Consider the following 17,426-nt stretch of genomic DNA (forward strand, 5'->3'; position numbering starts at 1 on the left):
GCCATTCGGTTATAGCGAACGAGGAGGCGCCGTAAACTGGCTCCAATACCTGATCAAGTCGTGCTTCCAGCTTAGCGCGGAGATCGAAGTGCGTCTCTCAGCGACCGCGACACAGCCCAGAAAGAACATGTCGGCCCAGAAAAGCGAGAAAAAGGTGGCATTGGAACTGCAGGTAACCGCCGGCCAAGCTTGCCCCGGTGCCCTCAATCATTGCCTGCGTGTGCGCCAGCTGGGAGAAGCATCCCAGATGGAGGCAGAAGCGTGCTGGGAGCGAGATAGTGGCAGGGTAGAAAGTGAAATTAATGTGCATGGTAGTGGCTCAACTAACTGCAGCGATGTGAAAATTTTGAATGCCCTGCTGGCCACGCTGGTGACGTAGTATGCGTCGCATGCCCAGGCTACTTCACCTTTTATGCTGCAGCGTGCAGGCAGAGCAAGAGAACAGACAGTGCAGCTGATGCATTCTTTGCGCGCGCGTGCTACGCTACTTTCGTGGCTGAGGCCCCGCCGGCGGTGGGTCAGTGGTTACGGTGCTCGGCTGCTGACCTGAAAGACGCGGGTGCGATTCCGGCTGCGGCGGCTGAATTTCGATGAAGGCGAAATTTTAGAGGCCCGTGTACTATGCGATGTCGGTGCACGTTAAAGAACCCCAGGAGGTCGAAATTTCCGGAGCCCTTCACTACGGCGTCCCTCATAGTCTGAGTTGCTTTGTAATGTTAAACCCCAATAAACCAAACCGCGATTAGTTTTATCACACAACCTAAAGCAAATTGTTGGCAGCAAGAATCTTGGCGACGAGAACATGACCGCCCTGGAGAGCCTGGAAAGCGCCGCGATAGGGCTTGCTTTGAGGAAATACAGTTGAGCCCACTTATAACGAACTTGATCGTCACGCGGCATTTGTTCGTTGTATCCAAAGTTCGTAGTAAATGGACCGCCTATAATACGGGCTAAAAGAGCAAGCGAGACGAAAGTTAACTTTATTTTTGAATAAAGTCCGTGATGAATGTCTGCTTCTTCAAAGCTGATCGCATCACTGCCGTTTCTAATTTTTCCAGCGCGGTAATATGTTCATCGCCAAGGCCTCTGCTGCACACGAGTTCTTTAAGCAACGCGATGTAACCGATCGCGGTTGAAGCGTTCACAGCAACCGGCGGTAGAGCAGCATCCTCGTCATCGTCCTCGTCGGTCTCTGGGCAGTCAGGAAGGGCTCGCACTTCACGCACAATAGCTTCGTCAGTGCATGGCTCCGCAATGTCGGCGTCATCATCAGCAGAAACGAAATCGTCCCAGGCAACGTCAGGTCCGGCCAGCTGCGTGTCAACGACGCGTTGCCAACGACGCGAGGGGAACACAAAGTGCGCGAAATTCGCCTGTCGCGGGTTCGCAGTCGAGCGAAACCGCGCCAAACACCGCCGGCTCGGTCAACTACGGGGGCCCGACAGCTTCGCGTTCGCTCTAACCGAGTGTTGAGGCCACAACAGTTCGTTCTATGTGAGACACTGTGCCATTGCCCCAATATATATTTTGACGGTAGCACCGCCCTCGTTCGTACTAAGCGAGCGTTCGTTATATCTGCGGCTGTTATAAGTGGGCTCGACTGTAGACGCGCATGATGTAGAGATTAAGGTGTCAACGCCGCTTTTAAAGGACTTAGTCTTTTTGGCTATGAAGCAGGTAGTCCATTTACTACGAACATCGGATACAACGAACGCAATCCTAGATACCGTCAGGTTCGTTATAAGTGGCTCGACTGTAGCTGGTTCAGAGGTATGGGGCTACACATACGGCGTACCTTTTTTCGGTAACAACATCGCGAAAGGTGAGAAGAAAATAGAACAGCGGTATCTCAGAGGTCCAAACCAGTCAAACACGTCGTCCCTCGAATTTATGCCGTTGCCGGTCGCCCATCACTCGGAAAATAGACGAAAAATGTAGGCGTATCCACTCTTTTAATAAAGTGGACGTTTGCATATTAATGCAGTATCACTTCCGGTCTGTCTGCCTTAATTAAGTACTGCTGCCTCAGAAATCAGCAACGCCGTCTCACTTCCTTCCATGCCGCCGTGAATGCGGTCGCCGTCATGAGTACCGTGGGAGGGCTGAATGCACTGTAAACACGAATACGCCTGTCCCCGTCCCATTTCCCGGTGCGGAGGGAAGTCCGCAAACATGTTCCTTCTCCGACCTCTCCACCCTTCGGTATACCTCTATCTCTGCTCTCGTTTTCTCTAAACCACGATTCATCCATATCCTCTATTGAAGCCCTCTGGTCTTAAGTGCCTTTTTTTTTTTTTCCCCTTGACAGAGGCCTAAGTACGGACATCGCTAGCGTAGAGGGCAAGTGAAGCAGGGGTAGTCAGAGTGTCAAGTGGTCGGAGGACGTAATAAATGAATAAATAAATAAATATTTTGTGGTCGCGCCGCGGGATTAAAACCCGATGCGGGGCGATCATATCAGCTTTGCTGGCCACTGCGGTGATAGTGGTTACATCTATATTGCCGCAAATGGAAAGGGATTAGTTGAGCCGCCGCGGTGGCTCAGTGGCTATGGTGCTCGGCTGCTGACCCGAAAGACGCGGGTTCGATCCCGGCCGCGGCGGCTGAATTTCTTTGGAGGAGAAATTCGAGGCCCGTGTGCTGTGCGATGTCAGTGCACGTTAAAGAACCCCAGGTGGTCGAAATTTCCGGAGCCCTCCACTACGGCGTCTCTCATAGCCTTAGTCGCTTTGGGACGTTAAACCCCATAAACTAAACTAAACTAAACTGGATTAGTTGAGGCTAGGGTGAGTCCAGGGTGGCCTCCAGTCGGGGATGACCTCTTGAGCTCGCGTGATGAGGGCCAGCTATGGGTTTTTATTGCGTAAGCCATACTGCGCCAGGTTTCGAGCCGTCGTGTTGCTCCCGGCGGTGGCCACGGTTGACCTTCAGCCGCAGCGAGGTCAGACAGATGGCGCAGATGGAGCACCGTTGCCATAGCAACCGTTTCAGCCGCGCTCCACCAGGCGGCAGGACCATCGCTGCGCCGCCGCCGCTGCCGTGCGCCTAGTCGCGCGCATGTGTCGGAATGTGGAGAGAGGAGAGAGGAAGCGGGAGGGAAATGGGGAATAAATAAGTTCGTTCGCCTCGGGCAGAACAGTTGCTGCTTGCTCACGCAACTTGCCCGGTTTAACCAGAGCTAAACCTCAGGTTTAGCTGGTCCTTAAGGGTAACGGAGTGGATTCCAAGAGAAGGCAAACGTAGCAGGGGGCGGCAGAAAATTAGGTGGGCGGATGAGATTAAGAAATTTGCAGGAATATGGTGGCCGCGGCTGGCGCAGGACAGGGTTAATTGGAGGGACATGGGAGAGGCCTTTGCCCTGCAGTGGGCGTAGTCAGGCTGATGGTGATGATGATGATGAAACCTCAGGTAATTTTTTTCTTGAACTGGCCAAGAGCTTGTCCCATTCCTCCGCTCAAGGAGCTGGCAAGAGCGTCGTCAGAGGGGGTTTGCTAGCGCATTCCCAAAATATAAGGTCTTGGGTGGCGTGCGTTCCGTCACCGCAGTGCGGGCATGCAGGGTCGTATTCGTCTTTTGAAATTAAACACAATCAGTAGGGGCTAAGAATTTCCTCGTCGGGCGCGTCCGTTTCCGAGAGGTCTCCTGTCCCCCGGTTGGTGAAACCTCGGGCAAGGCGGTCGACCCCCTCGTTTCCGGAGTTACCCGCGTGAACCGGAACCTCTACGAGATTGATGTTGTGATCGAGAGTTCGGTTGCACAGAATCCGCCTTGCGAGCGCGCTTGGGGAAATTTTTGGAGAAATTTTGAACGGCGCTCTTAGAGTCGCTTCGAATAGTTTTGGTGCGGAGATCCGCGATGGCCAGTCCGATAGCTACTTGCTCTGCCTCGTGAATGAGGGATGACTTTGGAGTGGCCATACATGCCAGCTATGTTCCGCCTTTGATGTGTTGAGCTGCATCCGCGTACAGGTGCAGTCAAAAGTAAATGGAAGGCGACTTTGTCAAAAAAAAATTAATTTCTTTAAATCTACATCATAGTGGTCCATGCTTGTTGGTGCACAGTGCAATTCGCAAAATCACAATCAGGCTGCCCATATGTATTCAAGGATGCATGAATTGGGGTGCCAATGATTAAATTTTTTCGTGAATATCACCTTCCATTTACTTTTGACTGCACCTGTACATTGCTTGTGGTTCGTTCTTGTACTGTTTCTCAAGGGTCTGAGCCCTTGCCTTCCTCCGAGCGTTGCGTCTGCCTGGCAGCATGTTTTATAGTCTGCTAGTAATGTAGACCGGTAAATGCGATGTTGCACACACCTCCTCAACGGGGTGTATGCGGAGTTCGTCGAGAATTGCGTGTCCACTGCGAACGCCCCACATGTTTAACTGCCTGTTTCTCGCGCTGTGATTTCGATGTCGCCATCTTCATCAACTTCTATACCCGCATGCAATAGATTCATAACACATCGCTAACGCATTGCCTTCTTAAAGGGATACTGAGGCGGTTTTGGAATCAGCTAACCTTCTAGGGTTTTGAAGTAGTGTCATTGCTGATGACGTCTGTGAAATTATTTTTTCGATTTTGGCTAAAACAATGGCGCAATCACCAATTAAAACCGAGATGTTTAAATTTCCCGCGCCCCGCGCGAGCGCAGGAGAGGGGAACAGCGGAGAGGGAAACCTCGTCTATGTCGGCCAGCGTGACGTCATGTTGAGGAGCCGGGGATGCTTCGGCGCACCCGAGCGCGCTTTCAGCGCGCGTTGTTTCTCGGGCTGCATGCGTTGTTCCTCGTACTGCGTGCGTTGTGACGTACAAAGCGTGTCAGCCGACCTTGAGAATCAGATTCAACAGGTACTACTCTGCGTTCATGTCCACGAACATCTACGGCCGCGACTGTGTCGTCTTCCACTGTTTTCCGCAAGATAATACGCTCGCAGCGCAACCACTCGCTGCTGTGACGAAGAATTCAAGCCGACTAAAGCAAGCTTACTCTGCTCGAAACACTTTCGTAAGAGCGGCTACAGGCAGAGCTTGTCCTAGTGTGATCTCTGGAGATTTCTGTCGAAAAGGCGCGGCTGAATCATGACACAGTTCCATCGATTTTCTCGCGCATAAGAGGCGTGTCACCATTTCGAAGAAGCGCCTCTCTTAAAAGCAGAAACATGCTCACTTAGCCCCTGAAGAAACCTTATAGAGGCTTAAGCATGTGTCGCTCTCCTCAGCTTAGGTGCGGTCAGACCACCTGAGACGTGCTCAGCAAGACTCGGTTAGTGATTTTATACTCGGTTCGACGTGTCCAAGCAAGCAAGCAAGCAAGCAAGCAAGCAAGCAAGCAAGCAAGCAAGCAAGCAAGCAAAGCACAATAAAGCAAAGCAAGCAAGCATCGAAGCTCTTCATATGCGGCATTTCGTTTAATCCTAGCTAAGCAATTAAAATGAAAGCGTTCGACGTTGATTTCGGATGCAAATTTATGAGAGAAATGAATTCCAACCGAGTTTTTGCAAAAAAACACCGCAACCTTACTCGGTTTCTTCATCAAGTTGTGGCAGCGGGCGAGTTGCAGCTAGTTTGGCTTTTAAACACACATATAGTTGGCAACTACTTCACTGAACCTAAACTGCAAATCTAGGAAGGGCGAACGTTTCCGAGGCAGCGATTAATATTTTCTGGCATCTGCAGAGCGCGCCAGGAGTGAAGCGTATTTGTGCGCGTATTTGGCTTGGTTTCCAGCGCACCATGATTGCGTCACTATCTTGTGGTCACATGCCTCGCAGTACTTGGCCACTGCGCTTCGCTAATTTTGACACCAACTTTGTGCTCCTTCATCGTTTCCTTGAAATACTTTCTTGCCCCAACCTGGAACGCCGGGTACTGAGAACAGGATTTTTTGTACACAGTGCTTTGGGCCTTTTCTTTAGGATGACGCTCTTCCGGGCGAGCCAGGAGGCGTCCGGTAGTGATAATTGACTTGAATATTGTTCGCACCCCTTCCTTTCCGAGAATACGAGCCGAGGTTGTGTTCGCACCTTTTTGCGCATGGTCTGCATCTCGTCTTTGACGCTGGCGTATGCTTGTGCTAGACATAGAATTTTTTGCTTGTGTCTATTTTGGTTTCAGGCGATACGTGGAATGAGCAAACTGTAGTATCCTTTTCTTCGGTGGTCAGTAAAAAAAAAAAAAATAGTCGCCGTATTCGCTTTTACAACGACACGGAAAGCTGAGATCTGCCCTCAACGCAGCGCCAGATCCCCATCGGCAGCTTCTCCAGTCCTCAAAGTGACGTCACGACCTCTCTTGACCAATCACGGGCGGCGGCGCGCCGCGCGGCGTGCCCCACGGCACAGGCCGCATATTTCGGCTAAAAAATGCAATTCGCGTTTGTTTTTGCCTTATTTGGATGCGATATTCCAGTATACAGCATGAAGAACTATAGGATGCCGCTGCCAGCCCGATTTTCAGAAAAAGTGCTTCAGTCTCCCTTTAAGGTCACTAAGCGACTCCATAATTTTTGCACTTCCGTCTGCTGCGCACAAAATTTCTAATCAAGCATTTGAACAGGGATGCACAGAGGTTACATATTTTCCCCCCGAATTGTTGCTCTGTCTACTCATCTTTTTCACTCTGTTACAGTTTTTTTTCCCCGAGTAAATTCATTTACACCAGTGAATTTCTGGCAGTCGGTCTCTTCTTGTCCTTGTCTCCTTGCGCTGCTATTTATTTATTCAAGTCATGTACCAACACGCCCAATTTTCCGCATTAATCAAGTCGGTATTTGCTATTTGCAGCTCGTCTCGCTCCTCGTGAGAACGTGCCACGTTCTGCAGGCGCAAGAAGAAGAAGAGAGGTTCCTTTCGAGCTGTCGGTCGCAGTCTTCTCTTCTGAGGCCCCCTTCAGCAGCATCCATGAAGCCTGAACGAAAGAAGCCTAAGGCCAAGGCTAAGAAGCGCAGAGATCCCTCGAAGACCTCCGGCGCATCTCAGATTACATCCCCATCGACTGCCGGGGCCGAAACCTTGGGCGAGTCTTCAACGTGGGCTGCTCCCAACGAAATCACCACCCTTGTCTTTAGCGGCGACGACACCGGCCGTTCAGACGTGACGTCGCCACCGCGACCAACCAGACGTCGTGCTGGACGGCGCCAACGCCTCGAGTCGACGCGAGGCCAGAAGGAACATGTGAGTTCACCTTCTCCAAGACCGAAACGGGTGGAGATTACACGCGCCAGCGATGACCTACCGTTTAGTGCTGGCCTGAGCACATCTCGCGGTTTCCACCATAAGCCGTCGGGCGAAGATGTTACGCGATCGGGTGGGCGAGGCCAGCAGTTCTCTCAGACCTCAGACAGCAAGCCGGCAACTCGATTCCGGGTGATGGCGCCGGGTGAAGATGCGGGAAGCAAGTCTCCAAGAGCAGTCCGGGGCATCCAGGCGGACGCCACTGGCGTCGGCGCCAGCCAGCTGGGTCTTACCCGTGGCAGCTCAGGCCGCAACCTTGCCCCGCCCTCTGCTGCCAGCCGCAAGGAGACCAACGTGGTCCCACCTTCGAAGAAAGGCAGTGGACAATCCGTAAGTAACGGCGAGATCTCTGGCAAAGACGACGCATCGGGCCCACCTGCGGAGGCAAAGGGCCACTCTACGCCACCATGTGACCCCGGTCTTGGACGGAGTTACCGACGCAAGGCCGTGCAGCGCTCGACTGATGGGCAACCTGGAGAGAACGCCACCGCTGATGACGTCAGTACCCACGGCGAAGAAGAAAGCTTCGACGACGTGAGTGCTGATCTGACTACCAAGGCGGCGCCGACGGAGCATGCGATACCGATGCAAGAGGCGAGTACGTCGTCTGGCCACTCAAAGCAGATTCCGAGGTCCTTGGGTCAGTCCTGGATCTCACAGGTAAGCCACGAGATGGCAGGTGGTGTGACGCCCCATAGAGACGCCATTCTCGCGCTTCTTAAGAAGGGAATGATCAGAAAGACTCCAGGAGACGTCGCAAAAGAAGTCCCGGCCATTGATTTGCACGAGGTGCCCCAGCCTTGTAGGAGAATGTCCGCCATCAGCTGGGCTTCGGAAGGAACGTACGAGCCGACGTCTGCAATCGAGAGCCGCGTACTCAAGACGACGGCGACTTCGCAGAGCAAGGAAAAGGAGACGGATGTCAAGGACAAGGAGGGGACTGCCAAGTCCAAGGAGACTCGCAGCGTGCACATCGCAAAGCCGGCGGAGAACTCACTCGAGGTGTCGGACGTGCCGCGCGTGACTCTCCGCCGTGACTGTAAGTTGCATATTGCCGCAATGAGCTAGTTAACGTGAATCTTTAAAGCTATGACGTTGGGAAGACTGAGTAACGGTTTCTGCGATGGACTAGTGTGCATTGATATACGTATAGGTGCCTGGTTCATTAGTCAATTAAATGGGCGGTAGTAGTTATCGCTTACAGTAGATAGACTAGCAAAAGCTTTGAGGAACTTCTTGCTGGCCTGCAAACATATGTGAAAACAAGAGTAACAACGCCCTCATATGAGAATCGGATTTCGAGCGTTATCAATATATTTCATTAAGCCACTTTCGGGATCAGTTAATTGCGCCCTTACAAGAGTACAGAGGTTACCAGTTCTGACGACAGTGAAGCACTAGGAATTAGGCAAGAAGAAACACGAGCGCACCTTATTTTTCTGTGTAATCCGTGGCTACTGTATCTAAATACGTGTCGGTGATCCCAGCAATGCACCTTTCTTAAATTTCGAATGCAAAGTGTTTTACGCGCAGCGCCTGAAAGCCATATTAGGCCACGGAGTTACTGCCATCCTCCGAGCTGTATTTTTCAAGATCCCTCATCACACCCCCCCCCCCCCTCCCCTCCCCTTACCTACTCACCTTCTTTGATTTTTACCGTACATTAAATCTGTAAATTAAATTATCTTATATGGGTTTTATCATTTCATACCTTCTCCACTGTACCCGCCGCGGTGGCTCAGTGGTTATGGTGCTCGTCTGCTGACCCGAAAGACACGGGTTCGATCGCCGCGGCAGTCGAATTTCGATGGAAGCGAAATTCTAGAGGCCCGTGTACTGTGCAATGTCAATGCACGTTAAAGAACCCCAGGTGGTCGAAATTTCCAGAGCCCTTCACTACGGCGTCCGTCATAGCCTTCCTTAGTCGCTTTGGAACGTTAAAACCCCATAAAACAAGGGTCGAGGGGGAGCCTCAGTCTGCTAGCCAACATTCGACGAAACGACGTTTCGAGAGAGAGGTGACGACAAGTCTTCTTGCCGAAACGTTGGTTATAGCGGACTGATGCTCCCCGCAACCCCTTTTCATAATTTGTGCTGTCAAAATCCCGTTTTTCTCTACCGCGCTTCTCGATAGTTTATCGGCCGATTGCATCAATCCGGACTTACTTTTTGTTGTGTCCCCTTGTTGCTTTTGTGTGTGCGCCCCCGCGTCCTCCTCCTAACGACCACTCGCATCCTCCTCCTAACGAGCACTCAATCCTCCTCCTAACGACCGCTTGCCCCTCGTCGCACGCTGTCGCCGGATGCCCCCCCACGGTGCGCCCCCGCACCCTCCTCCTGTTCTGGGAAGCCACTCCCTCCCGTGGACGCTTCTCCACTCCCTCCTTTCTTCGGGCGGCCAGTTCGGCTCCTGCCTCGGTCGACGCTGGTCGCACCCTCATCGGCTTTAAATAAACGAAGTCTTAAAGTACCGTGTGCGTCTTTCGCTGCATTCAACACAGCGACCGGACACGACAGTGGCGACGAGAAAGTGGATTCGACCCGCGCTACGCAACGCTATTGACAAGCCATGGCTACGCGAGGGTTTCCCAATCGGATACCAGAATTCAACGGCTCATCGTGGTCATCGTGGGTTGGACGCCTTCAGTTCTACTTTGAAGCTAACAACATCACAGACCCAGCCTTGAAGAGGGCCAACCTGCTGACGCTGTGCGGGGAGCAGACCTACGATACTGTCTGCGCCCTTATTCAGCCAAGCACACCAGCGGCAGTGTCTTACGACGACATCGTAAAAGCGCTGCAAAAGCACTACGACCCAAGGCCATCCGAGGTCTACAGCCGGGCTCGCTTCCAACGACGAGATCAACTGGAAGTAGAAACTGTGAGCGCCTACGTAGCCGCGCTCAAGAAGCTCGCTGCCGACTGCAATTTTGGAACGCTGTCGACAACAGCTACCGGGCAGGAGGGAGACGCAGCTTCTTCTGCTAACACCACCATGCTTCCCTTGGACGTGATGTTACGCGACAGATTTGTGTGCGGACTGAGTGACGAGTCACTGCAGCAGCGCCTGTTCGCTGAGAAGGACCTCACATTCAGCAAAGCTTACGACATCGCCGTTCGAGCGGAGAGCGCCGGTCACCAGCAGAGAGGGATTCGCCGGAACACCGAGCCGGTACACCAGACAAGCAACCAGGTGCGCAAGCCTTCTGTTGTTGTAAAATCGGTCAAAAAGGCACAACGCTGCTGGCGGTGTGACGACCAACACAACCCCCAGGGATGTCGATTCCAGTCAGCCACGTGTAATTTTTGCCACAAGCGAGGGCATATCGAAAGAGCATGCATTACGAAACGGAGACTTGCCAAGATAAAGTCACCTTCCCAGCCTAATCACAGCGTCAACGCCTCAGAGAATACGCCGCTATCTGATCTCCATGGAACAACATCAGCAACACCATCTGTGTTGTACGACCTGAACACCATGAATCTCGGCACGCGACCGAAGATTTTTACAGAAGTAAGCGTACATCACCAGCTGATTAAGTTCGAGGTGGACTCCGGCGCAGCCTGTACTCTGATCAGTGAGGACACGTTCCGAACTTCATGGCCATCTGACGCACCCGCCCTGCAACAAGACGACACGCACCTGCGAACGTGGTCAGGACAGAATCTGCCACTATTGGGCTCTGCCAACGTGCAGGTTAACTACAACGGCCAGACCCATACGCTACCTCTGCTTGTTGTGAAGGGCACAGGATCAAGCCTTCTAGGGAGAAACTGGTTTTCTCCACTAGGCGTGATGATATGCGGCATACACCAGACGCCGAGCCAGAACATGGTTGAGCAACTGCAAGAGAAATACGAAAGAGTATTCTCGGAAGAGATTCCAGGAAACGAAGGGCCCCCGGTCACACTGGAGTTGTTGGACAACGCGCAACCCAAATTTCTGAAGGCCAGGCCGGTGCCGTTTGCTCTCCGAGATTCAGTTGAAAAAGAGTTGGACAAACTGGAGCAGCAAGGTGTCATCGAGCCGACGCAGCATCCCATCCTCGTCGCCACTGTCGTGTCCGGTCGCTGTGTTGAATGCAGCGAAAGACGCACACGGTACTTTAAGACTTCGTTTATTTAAAGCCGATGAGGGTGCGACCAGCGTCGACCGAGGCAGGAGCCGAACTGGCCGCCCGAAGAAAGGAGGGAGTGGAGAAGCGTCCACGGGAGGGAGTGGCTTCCCAGAACAGGAGGAGGGTGCGGGGGCGCACCGTGGGGGGGCATCCGGCGACAGCGTGCGACGAGGGGCAAGCGGTCGTTAGGAGGAGGATTGAGTGGTCGTTAGGAGGAGGATGCGAGTGGTCGTTAGGAGGAGGACGCGGGGGCGCACACACAAAAGCAACAAGGGGACACAACACTTAGCGACCGGACACGACACTTTTCGAAGGCACAGATCTGTTTGTTTTTGCGTATCAAGGAATCTGCTTTGCAGCAGCCTTATGCCGTGGTTCAACATTTGCATCTGTTCACTCGATGCGTTAAAGCGCGCGGTCGCTGAGCTCATAGGGTTCATACCTGGTTTGGTTTCGTTTATGGGGTTTATCGTCCCAAAGCGACTGGGGCCATGAGGGACGCCGTAGGGTTCATATCTCTTTCAAGCGCTCCGTCCGCAGTTTTGGCCGGTACCTATACATGGCATGAAACCCTCTTTTTACGAGGCTTAATGCCTCCAAAATTCGCGCAGTAATATGTGCTAAAATCGGAAAAATCTAGAATACATTTACTCAAGCCGGGCATGCGAAATCAATGCGGAGAGTCGCTTTTAAGATGGACATATCCGAGGTTGGTCAAATGTTTAGGGGAATCCCCCAAGGTGGAGCAGATGTATAATAAGATTCGTTGCTCCGGGTTCGAACAACGAATTTTTCTTTAACTACGAAGTTTCTAAGAAATGCAGCTTTCCTTTGCAGCCGTATGGCTGCTCTCGGGTGGACTTCAATGAGTAATTACTCCCTTAAAACATATCTGATGTTGAAAGCTTTTGCATGTAACCGGTTGGTGTGTCTGTTTCTTTCGTTTGCTTTGCAAACGTGAGGGCTTTGAGACGCCTGAAATGTACTTATTTGTTTACACGACCAGTTCTTACGACCGGAATATGTTGAAAGAAGTACTACAAATTAGACCCTGAAAGCGCTGTTGATTCACGTTGGGAAGAATCACTTGAGAGAGCGGGTATCTCTGCTGTCCAACCTTGGCATGCTCCTTCGAAACAACTGAAAATAATTCCTCAGCAGGATAATAATGAGCGCCTGAAGGAGATGTACTGGCTCGAAGTCCGCATACCTATTACACTTTCTATATTACACTTTCTACACATGTTTATTAAGCGAGGTGGCAGTCATTAGAGTGTTAAAGCATAGCATGTGTGTCTACTATCACCGCTTACCGCGGCACATGCGCAGACTGCGCCGACGGAACATGTGCAGGCCCCTGGCGCGTAATGTCACTGGAACTCTGTTGCATTCTTTGTTTCATTCTCTGTTCACTGAAACTCTGTTCCAGTGAACAGAGTGCTACTGGAACTCTGTTCCAGTGACTTTACTGGCGCATTATGCGGGCGCACAGGCGGCTGCGTTAAGCGGTGACGGTATACACGGTATACGCTTTGCTAAAACTCTCTAAAAAGGTAACGCAAAACGTAACGCCCCCCTGATAGCGACGCTGTGCGGACCAAATACAGTGCACTATATAATCTGGCAATGGCGATATTTTCAGATCACGTGATTATGACCTCCTCCGAGAAATAAGGCGCTACAAAACATACGAGACGAGACACGTATCGTCTCCTGTCTCGTCTCGTCTCGTCTTATTTCTGTTCTGTCCTGTCTGTGTATCTCTATATACAGACAGATGTATATTTCTGTATATCCTGTATATATTTCTGTAGATGTATATACAGACAGGTGTATATTTCTGTATATCCTGTCTCGTCCTTATTTCTTGAAGTGTGACATGCATGCCCAACTGGTCCAGCAGCAAATGTTACTGATTATAACCCGTACCACTATAATCCCGAAAAAGAGTAAAACTTGCATGCATGCAGCATTCCTGCCATTTGTTTAGAATCGGGGTGTTTAGAAGCACAAAAATTTTCGTCGGAAGAGATTTCAACGCTTGTTGAAGCAGTGAACTGTTAATTTTCTGTCTCGTGCGAGGAACCTTACCAGCCGCATGGTGTTGTCACAGGGGCTCAGTAAACTTCTTACCGCACTTCAACCCAACAGCTTTTTTGCGGCCTTCTGTAGCTCCATCATGGTGGCGTGATAGAGTTGCGCGCAGAATTGTGGTCGTAGTTCTGCCGCAAAAGCAAATTAAAAATTAAAGACTAGAGTTTAAATAAGCTCAAAGAAAAAAAAATGCTTAGTTCCAAGCGTCTCGACCCTAAAAACAACGCAACGACGATGTCTGAAAGTTTCGTGATGATATCGGTCATCGGAGTACCGGTCGTGGAAAGTAGAATCGCGGACTAGTTGGTCACATACACTTGCTGGGAGAGAAGCGCCTTTGGACAGAATTTAAAACAGATGCGGACGAGACGATGAAGTTTGTTGAAGACTATGAAGTATGTCACAAATTACGTGGGAAAGCTAAAAAAGTTCGCGTCTGCGCATAACGTTACTACAGAAAAATTAAGAAAACTCTAGGCATCGGCAGGGGGGAGACAAGGCTGAAGAGAGAGTCCTTGGAAGTTGCAGCGATTCGGAAAATCGAGCACGCCTCATGCGCAAGCGAGCGCTCGGTGGCAGTTTTAGATAAAGCCGCTTTCTTTTTGACCACTTTCTTTTTTGAAGAACGAACAATCACGAGGTAGGCAATAGGTAGCGCCACGGGATAACATTTGCTTTATGGTGAGTGTAACGTCAGTATTCCCTAGTCATCAGTTACTTTGCTGCGTATTTGCACAGCGTAGTATTATTTCTTCAGCTACCTCCCACCTGTCTCGTGCAGCTCGTCCCAGACGAGTGTCCAGGGCCCCCAAACCCAAGGACAAAGTCTTCGCGGCCAGTGCCAAGCACCTCTTGGCTCCCGTTGTCGTAATCCCCATCTTGATCCTCTTCGCCTTCCTCATCGCCTTCGTCGTGCGCAAGATTCCAATTCGCCCCAGTAAGACGCGCCTGCCCGAGGAACTGGTCGCTGCCTGCGGCGTGAGCATAGCCTGCATTCGAGCCGTGATGGTGATGACAGCAGCGCTGGATCTGGCTGCCGACCCTTGCTCCGAGTTCGACCGCTTCGCTTGCGCCAACTGGCGTTCGCTGGACTTCAAGAGGCGCAGTTACCGGCGCGAGATCGTGCACAACTATACGCAGGGCATCGGCGAGGCTTTACTCCGCGTCTTGCAGGTCTCAAAAAGTCATCGAAGTCGCGACCTTGACAATGCCACGGTCAACATGGCCGCCTTCTATAGCAGCTGCCTCGCCTTTCTGCATGCAAGTGACAGCCAGGTTGCTAACGCTTCCGATATCATCAAGGAAATGGGCCTGGACAGGGTGCCTCTGGACGACATGACCGCTCAGAAAGATTTACAGAGGCTCCTAGAGTTCGCCGTGGGAAGCAGCTTGAAGACTGGCCTGCCGTGCTTCGTCAGCGTGACTTTGAGGGGCGGCGAGACTTTCTTGGACATAGGGGAGACCCTGCATTCTACTCTCGAGTCCAGTCGACTTGTCGAGCAGTTCTTGCACTCAGCTCTGCGGAGCGAAGTCCTCGCCGGCGATGATGAATTTTTAGATGTCCTGTACCGCATTGACCTTTCTGCCGACGAGTGGCGGTCCCGGGCTGAGCCAGGTCCGTTCACCAGGACTCTAGCTGCAGACTTGCAGCTCCCATTCTCTGGTGCAAGCTGGGTTAGCGCCCTCAACCAAGGCTCATATGGCGCAAATTACTCTCCCTACAGTATGGTGTTCGCAAGGGGTATAGGACAAGTCGCCGAAATCATGTCTATTCTATCTGACGACAACCTCACCATGCATCACGCACTCGTTTACGCGTCAACTGTGCTGCTGGCTCAGGTGTTAAAGTATGATCACTTTTTCCACAAAGAGCCACCTGAAAGCCGAACTGCAGCTACTGAAAGCGTGGAGAGGTGCCTGCAGGTCACGGGAACCTACTTCAAGGATCTGTTGCCGCAGTGGATCACTGCAACCTTTGTAACGAACGAGAGATTGCGCGCCTTCAAAACTATGGTAAAGTACCTGCAAGTCAAAGTTGTTCACCGTTCTCAAGGCTCGAGGACAGCGACAATTAACGGCAGCGAATTCTCGATGCTCAACGTCACCATCACCGGTAAGCGCATCCCCAGCGATCAGCATTCGGGTAGCATACTCTCGCCAGTCGTGACTCTGCTTATTTAGTGATTACGAGAGCGTTACCGTCGGCGAGAGTGACCGAGGTGACCTGGCGAAATATTAGTGCGAAACGTTCTACCACAGTACTTCCCTTCTCTACATGATGCAGGCTATAGCATCCTAGCTTCACTGTGTTGCGTCATGTTAGGCTTTAGTGTTGGGTCCGGTGTATGCAAATTACCGCCTTCAAAGCACGTAAGTAGTCGCAAGTGCTTTCCGTAACTATGTGTCATCGGGTCGTTTGGAGAGCCATTTCATTGAGGTATTGTCACCAACTGTTCACCAAAACTGTTACGTTAAAGTCTTTATGTGCCACCTTCTCTCACTTATGATATGCAATAGGCCTTGCTTCGAAAATTAGCAAGCAATTGCCGCTACACCGACGAACAAGGTTCTGCAGCTTGTCAACCCAGTGACAAGGCCATTATGTCTCTATCTCTGAGCTGCTTCACACAACAGCTCATGGGATGGAGATTTCGTGTCACAAGGAGAGTCCCGAACATTCCTCTTGGTCGAGGCTATCCTTCTAAATTGAAGTTGTTTGATAGCTTTGCTGGAGCTTTGGAATTTAAGAACCTGTTCCCATTTCTCCGCCAATGCTTTTCTATGCACAGGCGAGAGCGCCCTCACGGGCTACGGCAGGCCACCGCGTGTCCCGTCCTCCTCCGCTGGCTACGGCGACCAGTTCCTTCTCAATGTCGTCCATGCGAGCCGGGACCAAGTTGGCGCTGACTACGAAGAAGGCGCCGTCGAGCGGCAACTCCGGGGCGAGCTGTCATTTTCCAAGCTCGACCAGGAGCAGTTTGTTGTGGCCGTGCCGGCCACCTTCCTGGTCGCGGATGCGCTGATAGCCGACGACAAAGTGCCCAGCCTCGACTACGCCGCCATAGGTGTCCGACTGCTGCTCGACTGGGTTCTGGCCACCCGTGCCGTCGAAGCGGGTACCGACCAGCCGGTCACGCTAGAGCAGCGAATACAATGCACCCGCGACGCGGCGTCTGCACTCTTCGGCAGGAGCGTCGGCTACGACGAAGGCCAGCTCCTAGCCTTTGCCGACTGGGCTCTGGACGTGGCTTGGACGGCAGCGGAGGCGCACAGACGAAATCCAACTGGTGACCCCGCTGAGAGCTCACCGAATGAAGTCGTCGAGGACGGCTCTCTGGGGCTGAGAATGAGCCGAAAGTTTTTCTACTTACGCTTCTGCCATAGCCTCTGCGGGGACATGGGACTGCTGGCGGGCGCCTGCCGATACAGAACTGCCCGTTCGCGAGACTTTACCCGCGCATTCGGATGCCCCGAGCCGCCGCGGCTGGGGTGCTGAGTTACGATATGCTCTCCTGTAGTGTAGATTGATGTGTGTTCTATGTTGATATTATTTTTATTAAGAGCGTGAAAATGTAAGCCTTCAGAGTCTTTGAAGTTCCTCCTTGATGACACACTATTGCGTTATTATTATTTTGAATTATTTCTTTTCTGTGGCAATTACTGCTTTGACTGACAGCTTGAGTTATTATTAGCCAGCTGGCTGAAGTGCTTTTCTACACAAACTTATGTCGCATACAGATGGTGACTTAACGCGCACTATGTGCATCACTTGGAACTAACCGCACATCATGCATTCGGTTCTGAAGTAGTGTTTAGGAAGTAGTGTTCATGAGCGCAGTGTACGAATGTGTTTACCGGTAGAGTGTGCCCGGCACTCTTTCTGACACTCATTCTGCTTGCCTTCGATGACTACGTGTTTTCAACGTGTTTTCAACAGACCTTAGCCTCGTACAGTAGCTTGACGACGCTGTTTGTGGTG

At 51.7% G+C, this 17,426-nt stretch overlaps 1 protein-coding gene across 1 annotated transcript; it reads left to right on the forward strand.

Annotated features, from left to right (window-relative positions):
• Positions 1-127: 127 nt before the first annotated feature.
• Positions 128-16,943, forward strand: LOC149364893 (uncharacterized). The gene is made up of 4 exons (XM_089568766.1): positions 128-172; positions 6,825-8,274; positions 14,229-15,560; positions 16,237-16,943. The coding sequence occupies exons 1-4, from the start codon at positions 128-130 to the stop codon at positions 16,941-16,943; spliced, it is 3,534 nt and encodes a 1,177-aa protein (XP_089424892.1).
• Positions 16,944-17,426: the final 483 nt, after the last annotated feature.

Source organism: Amblyomma mixtum, chromosome 2 (assembly GCF_055824585.1).
Source record: "Amblyomma mixtum isolate Tamu chromosome 2, ASM5582458v1, whole genome shotgun sequence".
In the NCBI taxonomy this organism is placed as follows: domain Eukaryota; kingdom Metazoa; phylum Arthropoda; class Arachnida; order Ixodida; family Ixodidae; genus Amblyomma; species Amblyomma mixtum.